Source organism: Micropterus dolomieu, linkage group LG01 (genome assembly GCF_021292245.1).
Source record: "Micropterus dolomieu isolate WLL.071019.BEF.003 ecotype Adirondacks linkage group LG01, ASM2129224v1, whole genome shotgun sequence".
Classification (NCBI taxonomy): domain Eukaryota; kingdom Metazoa; phylum Chordata; class Actinopteri; order Centrarchiformes; family Centrarchidae; genus Micropterus; species Micropterus dolomieu.
The window spans coordinates 2871075-2886313 of NC_060150.1; the positions used below are offsets into that span (position 1 = coordinate 2871075).

Consider the following 15239-nt stretch of genomic DNA (forward strand, 5'->3'; position numbering starts at 1 on the left):
TTAAACAATAACAATAATTAACGCGATATTATTTTTATCAATAACAATATAACAGATGTTCAGTGAATATTCAGTATTCACACTTGAATCATTCACTAATTAAGACTTACCTTTTTTTATCAAGATGTTTATATTGTTGAAGAAGAAGGACGGAAAAAAGATTTTTCCTTAATTTTACTAGTGCGTATTTGTTGTCAAAGATTTTATCATAATTGTTTTGAATTTTCTGTTTGGCATCAAGTGTTGACCATAAAGAAAAGTTTAAACCACAGTTAACGATCAGGTTTCTTCAACTTTCACTCAGGAGCAAAAATCAGACATGAAAGAAACAGGAATTTGATATTTATCATGATAATTATCGATATCGAAAGATATGAAGCTTTTTATCGCGATAACATTTTCTGCCATATTTGCAAACTTTACCGCAAAATCGGGGTTACTTCATGAAAACGGGGAAATTCTTCTCCTTTGAGCACTTTGTAAAACTTTCACGGAGCCCCATGAAAACTCACGTGAATATAAACATTTTCTGTAATTGTGGTCATTTTTAAAAAGAAAGTCTTACTATAAAAAGCATCCTCGGACACCCCTCCTCCCTGTAGCCGGGCAGATCCGCTCATCTGCGTCCAGCTAATCTAGTAGGAAATGTCAGTGGCTTTCTCGGCCACGAGGCCGGAGCTGTCGGGGTCGGCCGATCAGTGACAGGACGACCATAAAGACTCTGAGGACTTTGCTAATTCATTCGCCGGCTAGCTGCGTCTGTTATTCTCCCACGCTGTAGTCTTTTGTGGTCTGATTTTAAAGAGGCTGGATTCTATTTTTTTATTTCCACTTTAGGAGTTTTAACAAAAAGCTTTGAAGAACTTTACCTTCGTTTTAAGCAGAGAAACCGGGGCTGGATTTAGTATCTGTTCCCGGGGGGTAGGACTTTCTCGTGGGTCAGTGCTGAACGTCACACTGCAATTTGTGTACAGGTTCATTTTTAAATGTCAAGGACATAAAAATCAATATTAAGACTATTTCCTGTCATGTTAATCGACGTAAAGAAACCTATGTTGGCGGCCTCCTGAGAAGTTTAAGAGTACGAGATGATGGAGAGTGAACAAGAGAAACTTTTTATGCAACGCACGAACATCAAACATGTCCGTCACCGTGTCATCCAGCGGTTTTACACAGAGGAAGTTTTTGTAAATTCATTATCAGACTAATTTGCCTCATTTTCATGGTTCCTGGGATGTGATGGAGAACAGAAAGCTCAACATGTGTGATTATTTGAAGAACAGAGAGCTGGAACAGGAAGGGAGGAAGGATAAAACGAAGATCCCTCGGCTGACATCGAAGTGGGGAGGTTTCAGTCGCAGTATGTGGAACAAGATAAAGCTGTGACTTTACAAGAGTTGGTTCTTCTTCTTCTGTTCTGTGTTGGAGATCGAGTCCAGGTTTGGTCTCTTTCCACGGCGGAGAGACCGTTGTTTGGTTCTCAAAGAGCACCAGTGTATTTCCTTCTGATCCCACCTGAGTCTGGTTTTGAGTCTAAATGCAGAGCTTCAGACGGCCCGGGTCGTCTCTCTGGTGTCTGATTTTCTGATCTCGCCTTTGATTTTAGTGGTTTTCTCGTCCCGTCCTCATCATGACAACGTAATGTGAAATCACTCTTGTCCTGGGGGACTGTGGCAGGACCCTCGGGGATCCTCCAATCCGACATGTAGACAGTTAATTATCAGTTCAATTATCTGAATGTGACCTCAGATCTCTGGCTCCCTAATTGATCATAAAGTTGCTTTTTAAAGATTTTAGATCAGCGAGGACGATGTTTTCTACATTCCTCTCTCTTTTACCCTTTTATTTTCTTTGTACGTAGGTTTCCTCTCCTCTTCCACCTCTCCTTCTGAAACCTCCCCCTTCTCTCTCCTCTTTTTGTGTCTGTATGGCATCGCTGGAGCATTGCGTTTCAGTCCAGAGATCAGCTTCCCATCGGTTTGGCCCATTTCTCCTCCACCTCCATCTTTCCCCACCGTTTCTCCCAGTCTTTCTCTCCTCATTTGCATCCCCTCTCTCTCTCCCTTTCTTTTAATCTCTGTCCGATTTAACCCCTCCATCTCCGTCTAGTCGAGTCTCATGGCTGATTTCAGTCCAACTCAACCCCCCTCAGACCTTTCTCACCCCGCCACCCTCTCTTTAATTATCTGTGCCTATCCAAGGGCAGCTAACGACCCGCTAGGAAAGGCTAATTGATTTCAGCCTCTTCTCCTCATCTTTCCTTTTGTCTTTTCTTTCCTGCTCTAAGATTGAATAAAAATAAAGGCACGCCAGTTTTCTGGATGAATTTTAAAACAGAATTAGCTACATTTTGCTCCTCACCTTGTTAGAAGACCCCTCCACGTGACCGTGAGACGGTGATTCATCTTAAATGCACATTAGCTCGGGCAGTTAGCTGATGCTCTTATCCACGCTCTATCTATCTATCTATTAATCTATTAATTAGAGGGCTAATTAGGCCAGAAGAGAAGCCACTGACACCATGTCACTCTTAACCCCTCTTCCTACCGCTCATTACCTCAGACACACACACACACACACACACACACACACACACACACACACACCATCCTCCAGACTGTAATTAATGACAGGCTTTAACAGCGGCGTGTTGGCTCGTACATCTCAGCTCGCCACTGTAGGCTGAACTGAACCGGAGAATCCTCTCTTTGTCTGTTTTAAACTTCTTTATTTTTACACCACATGTAAACATAACGCCTCCGAGCTGTACATGATTTTACTTAAAGAGATTTTTACAGTATCATCTGTCATAAATGGACAACACACACGGGACCTGGAGATGCAAAGACAAATAACATAAAAAAAAATTATTTATAAATACCCTAGAAGAAAAGGATGTGAAGGATATTTAATCTTTTTTTCTCCAAATCTTAATTTTTAACAACTCTTTAAATCTAAGATTCAGCTTTCAGGACTTGTTTGTCCTCGGAGCAAAGAAAATATCTTGAAAATTTTAAAACGCGACAGAATAAATACCAGGAAAATTCAGGTTTTATTGAAAAATAAAAAAAGAGGAAACCATCTCACCATTACTAAACAAAATGACATGTTAACATTGAGAGTGTTTTTTCTGAACACCTAACACAGAAGATAAAAGATTACCATGAGAGATAACGGTAATACATTAATTTAAGGAGCTTTTAATTTAAGTACATAGTGCGGACAAAGCAAAACCCTTGATAGATAACTCTAATTACTGTGTTTTCAGGTTGGAAGTCGAGGTCAGAGAGGCACCTGGCATGTCGGCAGTAATCTAGATTTTGGGGACAATAATAAAGGAGTACAGTCCCGTAACTTCTCCAACAAACATCTGGTGAATCATTAAATTTAAAAGTGTTAAACACCTTTCATTCCCTTCATGTGGGGCTATTTGTCAGACGACGTCCTCTGTCCGATGTTCGAACGTCCATTTGTAGTCGTCTAAATAGTTTTAAAAAGGCAGGTTGGATTCAAGCTGCGCAAAGACTTTTAAATTACATTAGAATTTCACCTGTAAAGACCAAAACTGCTCCGGTCTTGTTTGGTGATAATTAGACTGGTGTGATTATCGGGGTGTGCGTGCCGGCTTGCAGCTGTCTGTCCACGCTCTGTTTTGGGGTCGTGGACAGATGACCCCCGTAAACACACACAGGGAGGAGGGGGAGCAGCTGGTGGGACGCCCTGCGGTGGTCAAACACCCTCTGGCTTTGGCCCAACAGGAAACTGAGTGTGTATGTAAACACACCCGGACAAAGCAGCCGCTCAGGGGGAACGTCCACACACACACACACACACACACACACATAATGTGCGGGGGTCTCCTGAGCTCAAACAACAGGCAGGAAACCAGAGACGCGCAGTGGGCCCAGTGTGGCTCCCAGAGCGACCCCCAAACAAAATCACATCCCGCCCCGTCGTTTCCAGCGGCGACCACAACACAGCGGCTGATGAAGCTGTCAATCAACAGGTCCACTCGTCACGCGCTGATGGTTCGGAGGTAGAAAGATGATCAGACTCAATTGTTTCAGATAGTAATAATTAGTAGTATTATTCTTCTGATTGTCAACGTGTGCAGATCCAAACCAACATGTCTACTCCATCTCTCAGTATGTTCTGACTTCCTGTCTGTGTCTCCAAGCACAAAAATACATCACGCATAAACTGTATAACTTCATTTTTATTGCCTAAACAGCAGCTCACTGTAGTTTTCAACAAACAAACAGGAGGAAGTAGAACATTTTCACTTTGAGACATTAAAGTGTTTTAAAGTATATAAAGCAGGCGTCCTCCTAAACTTTCTTTATGGGAGGTCAGAGGTCCGATGCCTTTAACGTAACACGACAAAACGACGCCCATCACAAGAAAATACATCTCTACATATCGGTCATATTGCTCTTTCTGTCTCCATTTTTCTGCTCAGCATTCATATCACAGTTATCTAAAGAAGCAAAATGCAAAAGTTTTGGTGAATTGACACAAACATTTTACTGTGTTTCTATAATATTAGTATCTTTAGCCACTTTGAGTTGAAAACTGGATCAGGAACGTCATCAGGAACAGCGAAAACAAAATAAAATGAAGGTCTGAGTCATGTTTCTACTAATCGACTTACATCAGACGTTACAGGAGGAGTGTGTGTGTGTGCATGTGCATGTGTATGTGTGTGCATGTGCGTGTGTGTGTGTGTTAGAGGCAGCAGTAGAAACAGTCGATGTATGAAAGTGAAGTGTGTTCGTTTCCTCTGGCTGGTGTAATTTTATCATTTAATTTAACTGACTGACACACACATCCTAACCCCTCTGGGCTCCTGTTGACATATTTGTGTGTGTGTGGGTGTGGGTGGGTGTGTATTTCCCTGTCACAAACCATCTCATGTTTAATTATCTACCCAGCATGCCTTGGTGCTGGAGCTCAGCACTTTGTCTAATGGGATGTGAAAAGGGACACACACACACACAGATTAACACACCGAGTATGAGTGTGTGTGTGTGTGCGTTCGGTGGACACATGTTAACACATACTGTCACACACACATACACATATATACTCTCTGTGTGGTTAATTAGTGCAATTAGCCTCTCCACTGTCCGGAGATGAGTGTTTTCAGGACTCGTTAGCTCGTGATGATGTTTACCGCAACACACAACTAAGGAAGTGAGGAGCCGACACCAAGATATGAAAACCAGCGCAAAGCACAGGCGTGTCCGCAGACTTTTGGCCGCATGATGTGTTGTATATATGTTCAGATATCCACCTGTCCAACCTGAGACACCGACATTAAGCCAACCCTACAAACATACTTTAAATGTTGTAAAATAAGCTACAGACCAGGGACGGCACAAGAACAGATACTTCGGTACCAAGTTGACACCAAATTTCCGAAAACATGTCCGTACTTTTGCTCGGTACTGAAGATCCAACACGTGGAAGTTAGCGACAAATGCAGCGACAGCTCCGCCTCCACTCTTCGAATAGAAGAGAGTTTGGAAAGCAGGTGAAGTTAGTTTCAGTAGCCTCGATTTCTCCCAGTTGGAGAGCCAATGTAGGCGGACGTTTACAGTTTTGATCACCTGAAAATCACCAAAGATGACGCTGCAGTTTGCAGCTCTAAGAACTGAGTTTAGGGCCGTCTGAGAAAAGTGCTACGCGATCCATTTCAATCATCAAGTTTTGTTTTTCAATATAAAAATCTGAGACAACTGCCAATATAGATAGAGACCACTCTTAAACAAGAAAAGATAAGAAAGTTAATTCATTTAATTATTAATTGGGCTTGCTCATTTATAAATATATTGACATCAATCTGTCCTCTCACAGCTGTTCCTTGTCCAAATGTTTTTATTAAAGGAGTGAATGTTGGAAGTACATGATGGGATTAATTGTTTTGTATTTTACAATGGCATCGGATTGGTATTCAGAATCGTGGAATTTTCCTGCTATCTGTGTCGACCACTAAATTTCTGGTATCCCTACTGCAGACCGTGTGCAGAGGTGTGTTTTAAAGTAGATAAACAGGCCGCAGCTGCGTAATTTAATCAAAGCTTGTAGCCCTAAATGTGCGTTGAAGAATATTTCCCTGTTTCTACTGCAGGAACGTAAAGAAACGTAACGTGTATCCACCGTCTCTGGTTCTGCTTTTGTTTCCACTGTTGACGAGTTCCTGGAACTAAATTCTTAATCTAACTCAAAAAGCGGTGCAGGTACTAAAGACTTACAAGGTTCTTCAAAGTTCAGGTGATGGGAACAACGTTTCCGTGCCGCCCCCTGACCTTCTCACACACACTCAGATCCGGGCCCTTAGCAACTCCAGCGGCAGGGGAAGGCATGCGTTTCCTGGGTCCAGTAACCTCACATTTCCTCTCCGTCCTCTGGAGGACAGAAGGCCAGAGCCCCGCTGAGCACACACACACAGAGACACACACTCGGCGACACCTCCAGGTTTTTGTCCGGGGGCTGTCGGCCGTAGTCTCGTGCCCAGCCCCCCTACTCTGTCTCTGGGCCGGGGCAGGAAGGAAAAGCCCCGGGACATTCCGTGATGCTAGCTGCCGTCGCCGCCGCCCCGCCCACCACACCCCCAGAGACACACACACACACACACACACACACACACACACACACACACACACACACACACACACACACACACACACTGGTCTCCAGGAAGAGAGTTAATGAGATTCTGCCAGGTTCCCACACCGACCAAAACTTAAATTTTCTGTCTCATCCTGTCTTTTCCCACACTTGTATCTCCCATCATGCACCTCAGCAACCCAACTGGCCTCCAAATACTTAAACGTTCTGGTCCATAACCCCACAGGGCGAGGAGGTCCTGATGTCAGCCATCATTCTGAGAAGTTTTACTTTTAGTAGACCTGTCTTTTGTTTGTTTCTTGTCTTTCGCCTGTCTGGTTTCCACTTTTTCAAATTCATAAAAAAAATGGAAAAACAAAACTACAGCATAAATTCAGCTGGCATGTCAAGACAAATAATGTGTTTACAAATCTACAAAAGGTGCAATGAGACGTTATCGTTCCTGTTTTTCAATTAAAAGACTAAATGCCAGTCAAATCAAAACCGAAAGCGATCAGATGGATCAGGAGAAAGTTTAGAACTAGTGCCAATACAATGACTTTAAAACAAGACGTACAATATGAAATATATGATCAAAGAATAACTGACACTCGGCTCCACACATCAGAGGAAGTTTCATCTCACAATAACTGCAGTATCCCCCCAACATTCACTCGTTCTACTTCCTTTTGTACTCACTAGTGCCACCTTTTATTTATCCTGATTTTATCATCATTTTGCTATTTTATATTGTCGTCTGTCCTGCTGCGACACACACATCCTTGTGTTACCATCTTTGTCAGGACCGAGCCCCTTACTATAACCATAACCTAATTAAAGCACCAACACAGTCTCAAACAGCCCTGCTGGAGCTGAAGCTGTCGGACCCCTCCAGTAAAGCGGGCTTCCTGTTTGTGGACACACACACTGGAGTCATTTCACGGTGGAGGCATCAACCTGTGAGGAGCCACTGTTGTCTCCTTCTCCATTTCCTGCGACCTCACCCCCTGGAGGAGGTGTTGTTATTTTGTTAAGGAGGGGCAGGAGGGGGGTACAGCTCAATATCTGTGTCCCCCTGGGCCATCCTCCCCCATCGCCCCCGTCCCTCTCCTGAGCCCGGACTAATCCCAGCAGGCTGAATGAGCTGCTGTTTACACGGAGGGATTTGTGCAGAGATTAGAGCGATCAGAGCTGTGGATTAGACAGATCAGCAGTTAATGACACTCGATTGGTGAACAATGTGTCCACTGCCCCCTCGCCTTTCACCCTGTCCGTCCCTCCGTCTCTCACTGTGTCTTATTTTACATTCGCAGCGCGGTTTGGGAAGCTGCAGAGAGTCTTCTTCTAGCCACAGTTGTTCATCGAACGTCAAACTTTTCATTTAAATCAACATCTGAGACACGCATATGAGTGCTCTCTGAATACGAGAGCTGACCTTAGTTAAAAAATTATAAAATACGACAAAAGAAAAGCAACAAGTCCTCACATTTCAGTTGGTGGAACCAGAGAATGTGGCATCAATTTACTGTTTATGCTTGAAAATGTTAATCAACTCATCATTTCAGCTCTACATTCCAAGAAAAACCAAACGTTGCAACATTTCTGTGGGTCAGGAAGTTTTATTTTGTAGGAACGTCAGCTTCCTGTCAGTCAGACTGAGCCTTAACGTTACTGTGTCCCTGTGTTTTGTCTGTCAGGGAGGAGAGGGAGCGCTGGATCCGGGCGAAATACGAGCAGCGTCTGTTCCTGGCGTCGCTGCCCGGCACCGACCTGTCTCTGGGCCAGCAGCTGCTGAGGGCGACGGCCGAGGAGGACCTTCGCTCCGTCGTCCTGCTGCTCGCCCACGGGTCACGACAGCAGGTCAACGAGACCTGCGGAGAAGGAGACGGACGCAACTCGCTGCACCTGGCCAGCCGCAAGGGCAACGTGGTCATCACGCAGCTCCTCATCTGGGTAAGACCGACATACATACAGGCGTTTACATGCAGGTTAATCAGGTGAGGAGGGTTGGATCTGGAGTTTCCATTTTACAGTTTCACACAAATTATACCCTGAATCTTTTATAAAAGCATCACTTAAAGCCCCATGTGATGTTATAAAGGTTTCCAAACTACATTCAGGTAATAGTGTGTTGTATTCAATACGTCAGACTCGTGACCTAGGTTTTTCTTAAATCCTTTAATAGTTTTAAAATTTTATTTCTTCTTAAAACTCCATTATTATGTTATATATTTATATTAATATTCAGTATTTTGTGGATGTTTCAGGGCTGTTGTCAAGATTTTTACAAATACTGAGATCTGCATCCCCTGTCATTTTAAAGAGCCGCGAAAAGGCTTTTAATGTGAAACATCAGTGCAGGAAGTGTTGAGTTCTTAACGCCGGATGAAAAAGACAATTAATTAGCAACCAGCCTTTATTTGTTCATGTTGGCCACTGCTCCATTATAACTTATGATTTATAGTAACGTCCAGATAAATTTTTTAGATTAGATTATTGATCACAAAACTCTAAAACACAGTTACTGAACGCAGTAACGCTTCGTTATGCTGTGAGTCAGACGGCGGGATAAAACCTGACTGGTTTGAACGCGTGTTAAATAGAAACGATGTGACGTTTGGGAGATTTGGAGTAATTCTTTAAAACTTTAAGATGTTGAGTTTAACAGTGGAACAGCAGGAAATCCTCACGTTTGATGAGCTGCAGCCAGAAAACGTTTTACCCTTTGCTAAATGACATTAAAAATGTATCAATTATTCTCTCTCCCTCTCTCTCTCTCTCATTCCCTGTCAGTACGGCGTGGATCTGATGGCGAGGGACACCCACGGCAACAGTGCGATGGCATACGCTCGGCAGGCCAACAGTCAGGAGTGCGTGGACACGCTGACTCAGTACGGCTGCCCCGACGAGCGGTTCCCGCTCATGGCCACGCCCAACCTGTCGCGCCGCAACATCAACCGCAACAACAGCTGCAGCAGCGCCGGGAGCGCCGCGCTCATATGACGAGGGCATGTCACCGTCTGACTCTTTATGACAAACAAACAAACAAACGCCGATTTGGGAGAATCCTGACCGTTTATTTTGGGAACCACTACCTGTTGCGACTCTAAGCCCCGCCCACCTCACCTGAGAGCCACCACTGCCGCTGTCGGCTCGTTAAGACTGATTAGAGCTTATCACGGGTCAGTGGTGGCGCTGTTTGTTTGGGAGAACCCTCAACGGGTGGGGAAACCCTAAAACACGGTGGGAAATGTGGTCCACAGTCGCCGATGGCTCATCAGAGCTCTTTGGGAAATAATCACGTGACTTATGACAGCCAATGACGGCCAGTCTGAAAGCTCTAGGGAAATCATACCTCATCACACAGCTATACTTTAACGCTACGCGACCAGCTCCCGCGCAACCTCGCCACGCATCATCCGGCCAATCAAAATCTGTCTAGCCAAAACATATGGTCACAACATAAGGAAGCAAACTGTGAGACAAAAATATCAGGAGGGGGGGGGGGCGGTCTTCATAGCATGCTCACACACAGGAAGCCATCTGAACTGCACATCATCTTCATCATCTTCACCAGTCGAGGACTCCTCTCTGTTGGATCCCTGCAGCTTTTCTCCTCCTCCCACCTGTACTTTTTATTATTTTATGAATTATGTGAACCCTCCTGCCTTTACACCTTCTTTTTTTTTTAAATGTGAACAATATCTCGATGTAAAACTTTAAGAGGAAAAAAAAAGATATCAGATCTTAGAGGTGAAAAAGAAGTGTGGTAGATCGCATGTCCTAGACACTTTTTGCTATTTTAATTTAAGGATTTTTTTTTTCCTTCTCCTGGATTGTGTATATTGTATCTCGATGTGCATTGCTGGACCAATCGTTTAATAATGTCAACACGGTAAGGGGATTTATTTAGTTTGTTTCCGGGTGTATAAAGTCGTTAAGTGTACAGAAGCTCTTGCCAGGCTCAGGGACCGGAGACTCTTGATCATGAACACCCCATCGTCTTTTCCCAGAGTCCTTAACCCAGCGTTCAGAGCGTTTCATTTGTTTTCACTTCACTCAGCTCAGAATCTAACAAAATTTATACTAACGTTATAAGGGAATAATACTTTCTAGATCGTTCCTCAGCTATTCTTGAGCTGGACGATATGATTTAAGATCCATGTCATGATGTATTGTCACATTTCTTCCTTGAACAATAATAAATATAACGATTTGTATGTTTTGGGGTTACAAATAATAATGTTTTTCAGTCATCAAACAATCTGCTGATTATTTTCTTTAGTTTTCCCCATAAAATGTCGGAAGATCTTCTAGTTCGTCTTTTTGTTAGACCGCCAGCCCAAAACCCAAGACCCCAGAAACTAAATATGTACTAAACTGTTCTTGTTCTTCTTCACATGTTGGATTTTTAATACTTTTCTGAACTGAGTGAACTGTGAGCATCTTAAACCCGAGCCTGATTTTACATCCTGGTCAAATAACATTTCATTTAAAGTGTCCCTGAAGTGAATTTAATTGTTTTAACTTGTAAAAAAGAAAAAATGGAATAGACAAGGAAGCAGCTAAGAAACTAACGGAGCGAAAAGGGAATTGATCTGCTTCTCCTTGTTCAGGTGTTTTTGTTAAATCTGTGAGTTCAGTTCACAGAATCTGCTGTCAGCTCAGACACATCACGGTGGTGATGAGAGGGAGGAAACTTTTTTCTTTGTTTCATTTCAGCTGGTAGAAAACTTTTCCTTTTAACAGGCGTAAACGCTCAGTAGAATGAAAAGAGTCAGTGAACGTAACACAAGTTCAAAGTTTCATGGCCACAAAATAGTGTTTCTGTGTATAAAAATCCGTTTGTAATGCTAGAGAGCCAACGCCCTCCAGTCCTGTCCCGTCCAATCAAACAGTCTCCCCGATCTGCTCAGCGAATCACTAAGAAGGGCTTCTTCTTCTCTGGTCTTGTTGTAAATAAACTTCTCTTTCTCTGTCACTCTCTCTCTTTTAACGGTGACGCCATGTAAATTAGAGAGCACAGGAAGTACTTACTGGATGTCGGGTTGCAGAGTGGAAGTGAAATATTAGAATGTGTGTTTGTTTGGGGGGGAAAAACGATATCAGCATGGACTGAATGTTGCGTGTTTTGGCTCAGTGTTGCGCTGATCCATCCAAGGCAGGAAGTTAAACTTTTGCGGCTCACTAGGCGTCTGAACCAATGGTTCCCAACCTGGAAATGTTTGCAGAACTACGATTCCAGTCCGAAGGGTCGCAAGAAGGTTTACAGGATGAGAAATAAAAAAATTTAACATTTACATGGTACAAAGAGGGCTAGAGTCAAGGCGACTAAAGGCCAGTCCAAGACTATTCCAAGTCTGCGCAGTTTTCAGAACGAATCAAGACCGTGTCCAAATGCAAAAAGTGTTCTGTTGAGACAAAGTCCTAGTGTGGTCAAGGTTGAGTCCAGATGTCTGAAATGTGGTCAAGACAAAGAATAAATGGACTTCAGTCCAAATGCGGTCTATTGTTCTGTCGAGACCAAGTCCCAATGTGGTCAAGGTTGGGTCCAGACGGCCGACATGTGGTCAAGAATGAGTCGACCCGACACCAAATATGGTCACGGTTTGAGACGAGACCAAGTCCCAATGTAGTCAAATTTGGGTCCAGGCGGCAGACATGTCGTCAAGAAAAGATCAACTTGAGTCCAAATTAATCAAGTTTGGGTCAATACCATGAGGCCTAAGAAAGCAAACTATTGAAACCAAAACAGTGCCAACTGGGTATTCGCCATACTGTTGTCTCACTTACAGTACAGTCATTTGGAAAATAAGCTTTACCTGGACTTTATTGGCCGAAGCTGGTGGCTGTGCCTGAGACAGAAGTCCACGATGAAACTGGACTCTAGTAAAGTCCACAAACATGCCTACAGTCTTTGCTTGCTTTCCTTTTGCTTAGTCATCCTAGTCATAACTCCTGCAATGATGAGCGGGGATGAAGTCAGTGGCGTGGACTACTGATGCAAACACGGTTCTGTTTACATCGGGTGTTGGCGTACGTAGATGTGAGAACTCGCGTAGTCGGTGGATACAGTCCACATGGTCATAGCTTTTGGACTAAACCCTTGGAATTTAAGTCGTTGGACATTCAAAGCTACTTAGATGCATAAAGGATGGTAAGGTTGGGATCCACTGGTCTAAAGATGCGCTGGTAATTTTAAGCCGTCACACAAGATTGTAAAGAAACACACCTTTCTCACCCTGATGACGACGACGTAGATTTGACTGAGCGTTGATTTCTTTCGTCGACTGAACGCTAATCGATCGTCGGGATAAAAAGCTGCTTAACCTCGACATTTGTGTGTGATGATTTTCACCTTCAACACTATGCTGAGCATCACCTGCTCGTCTCTTAGTCTTTGCTCTCTCTGCTGTTTTCGTGCTCAAATTGTAACGTAAAGGTTGAGAAGCAGCTCTCAAACCGACTGTGTATCCAAGCAATATTCATAAACTCATCAGTCACCGTCACATGGTGACTTCACACGCTGACGTTGCTGCAATATTCCCGTTAAACCACAAACACACTCATGTTTGTAGACTTGTAAGAAACAGTGAAAAGATGAAGTCATCATGAACTGAAAATATTTTCTCCTTCTGCCTTTTTGTTTTAAACGTCTGCCTTTACGTTCCTAATTTCGTCCGACCTTGTAATTGTACGTGCCACGCCCGTTTGCCCTCCCAGTCATCTCAAAGATGGCATTTTATCTTGCATAAATACTAAACCAAGGGGTTTGACCGCAACTTGTGTTTTCAAACTGTTTATTTTATGTTTATATCCGACTCTGTCCTAACTCTACCCATGACAGCAGGACAGGGCAAAGACGTCCTTTTATTTATGACAGAAATGCACTAAATCTGATTCAGTCTGTCTTAAGCTCAACACTTGCCACTACAGCTTTCTTTTATTCTCATATTGGCACTAACTGACGTTTGCTTATTTCTCTAAGCGGTGGCGGCTTCTGGCGGTGTCCTCTGACCTGATTGGTGCTCTCATTTTAACGGCATCTAAATTCTGAGCAACTTGGGAATCCAGAATCCATTTATTTAAGTTCACATGAGGGGAGAAAGCTCAGTAAAATCTGCTTTTAAATGACTATAGGCACCAAAATAATCCGTTGCAGGGTCAATGATAGCGCTGACCGCTAGCGGTGAACAAGCTAGCAACAAGTGTTTTCATTCTAAGGCTAAACCAAGCATGAAAAGTTGGGAAATGTCTAGATTATAGAAACATTGTGTTGGACAAGTCCGCAAAGTCAGTTTATTTAAGTTGTATGGCGCAGGAGAAGTTCTGTAAGGTTCTAACGTTAACCCTTGTTGCAGCTAGTGGTGAGCACTTTAGCATGGCAGCATTGTTTCAGCTTGCAAGCAGTTTCTACTACTACCAGTAAAAATCAAAATCAAGCTGCAGTTATCTAAACACGGCTAATGGAGAGAAGCAGGGCTGTGTACGGCCCAAGTCTGTTTATTTAATCTCAGAATAAACTCTGTAATGGCTGCTTTTAACTGTTTGAATCATCTATCGCTGAAGCTAACTGTAGCTAGCGGTAAACAAACCAGCATGGGCAGCATTGTTTCGGCTTGCAAGCAAACTATAAATGACTTAAAATTGGAAAATGTTTAGAGAATGGAAATGTCTTGTGAATCTCCAGCCCCAGCTAATGATCAGTTAGCTAAACCCAGCTAATGAAAACTGCTTGACACCGACTCTTTTCAGAACAGTTTTGTTTGTTTGTTAATGCATTAGCTGACACTTGAATCCAAAATCTGATGATTTAATCCCATTGCAGCAAAGAAAGCTCAGTAATATCTATTTGTAGTCACAGAAACTGCTGAGTCTGATCTGAAGCTAATTGCCGCTAGCGCTGAATACGTTAGCATGGTTATTTTCAACTTTATCTAAGCGAACTTTACTACCCGTCTTTCTTATTCTTAAAACTAAACATGAACAGTTGGAACATGTTTAGAGACTAGAAACATCCTGTGAATCTCCAGTTGCAGCTAGCAATCAGCTAGTTAATCTCCGCTAACGGAGCGAGGCGAGGCGCAATATATTCTCTAGTGGCGTTAGCACAGATATAACAAGATTCACGCTGCAAACAAGTGAAGCTGCCTGCTTGTAAATGAATCACGTCTGCTTTGAAAGATCCGGTGAACGAAGAAACCGCGCTAATATTGCAGCTCTGCGCCACCTCACCTGTACATAGACTTCAAACTAAAAAACGACTCAGTATGATCAACGTTTGGTTTGTCTGGTTGTGTTATCTCTTGTAGCCTTTACCCCTAAGCTCCACCCACCAGGGCTGTCCTCCACATTATTTATAAACGAACCCCGTGAGGAAGACTCCGCCCCCTCAAACCTACGTTTTTGTATATTTTTCTCCGACTTCTCCACTTTTATTATAATTGTTATAATTTCATCCAGATGCATTATTGTTCTTATTGTCATTGTTATTCTAATTATTATTATTATTGTTATTGACTTTTTGTTGGCTGTACAGTACCGTTGTTGAAAAATTTTACTTAATACAGAGTCTTCTACTGTAATGTGTCTCTTTTCAATAAAGACAAGAATAATGCTTCTTAATATAA

The 15239-nt window shown here is 43.0% G+C and overlaps 1 protein-coding gene across 3 annotated transcripts in view; it reads left to right on the forward strand.

The window, feature by feature from the left end:
- agap1 (ArfGAP with GTPase domain, ankyrin repeat and PH domain 1) overlaps positions 1–15239 on the forward strand; it is a 171602-nt gene extending 156363 nt beyond the window's left edge. For all 3 annotated transcript variants that reach the window (XM_046049966.1, XM_046049972.1, XM_046049963.1), the window contains 2 exons: positions 8307–8562; positions 9403–15239. In XM_046049966.1, the coding sequence (XP_045905922.1) occupies positions 8307–8562; positions 9403–9612 (466 nt within the window). In that variant the 3' untranslated portion in view covers positions 9613–15239. The remainder of the gene's footprint in view (positions 1–8306; positions 8563–9402) is intronic.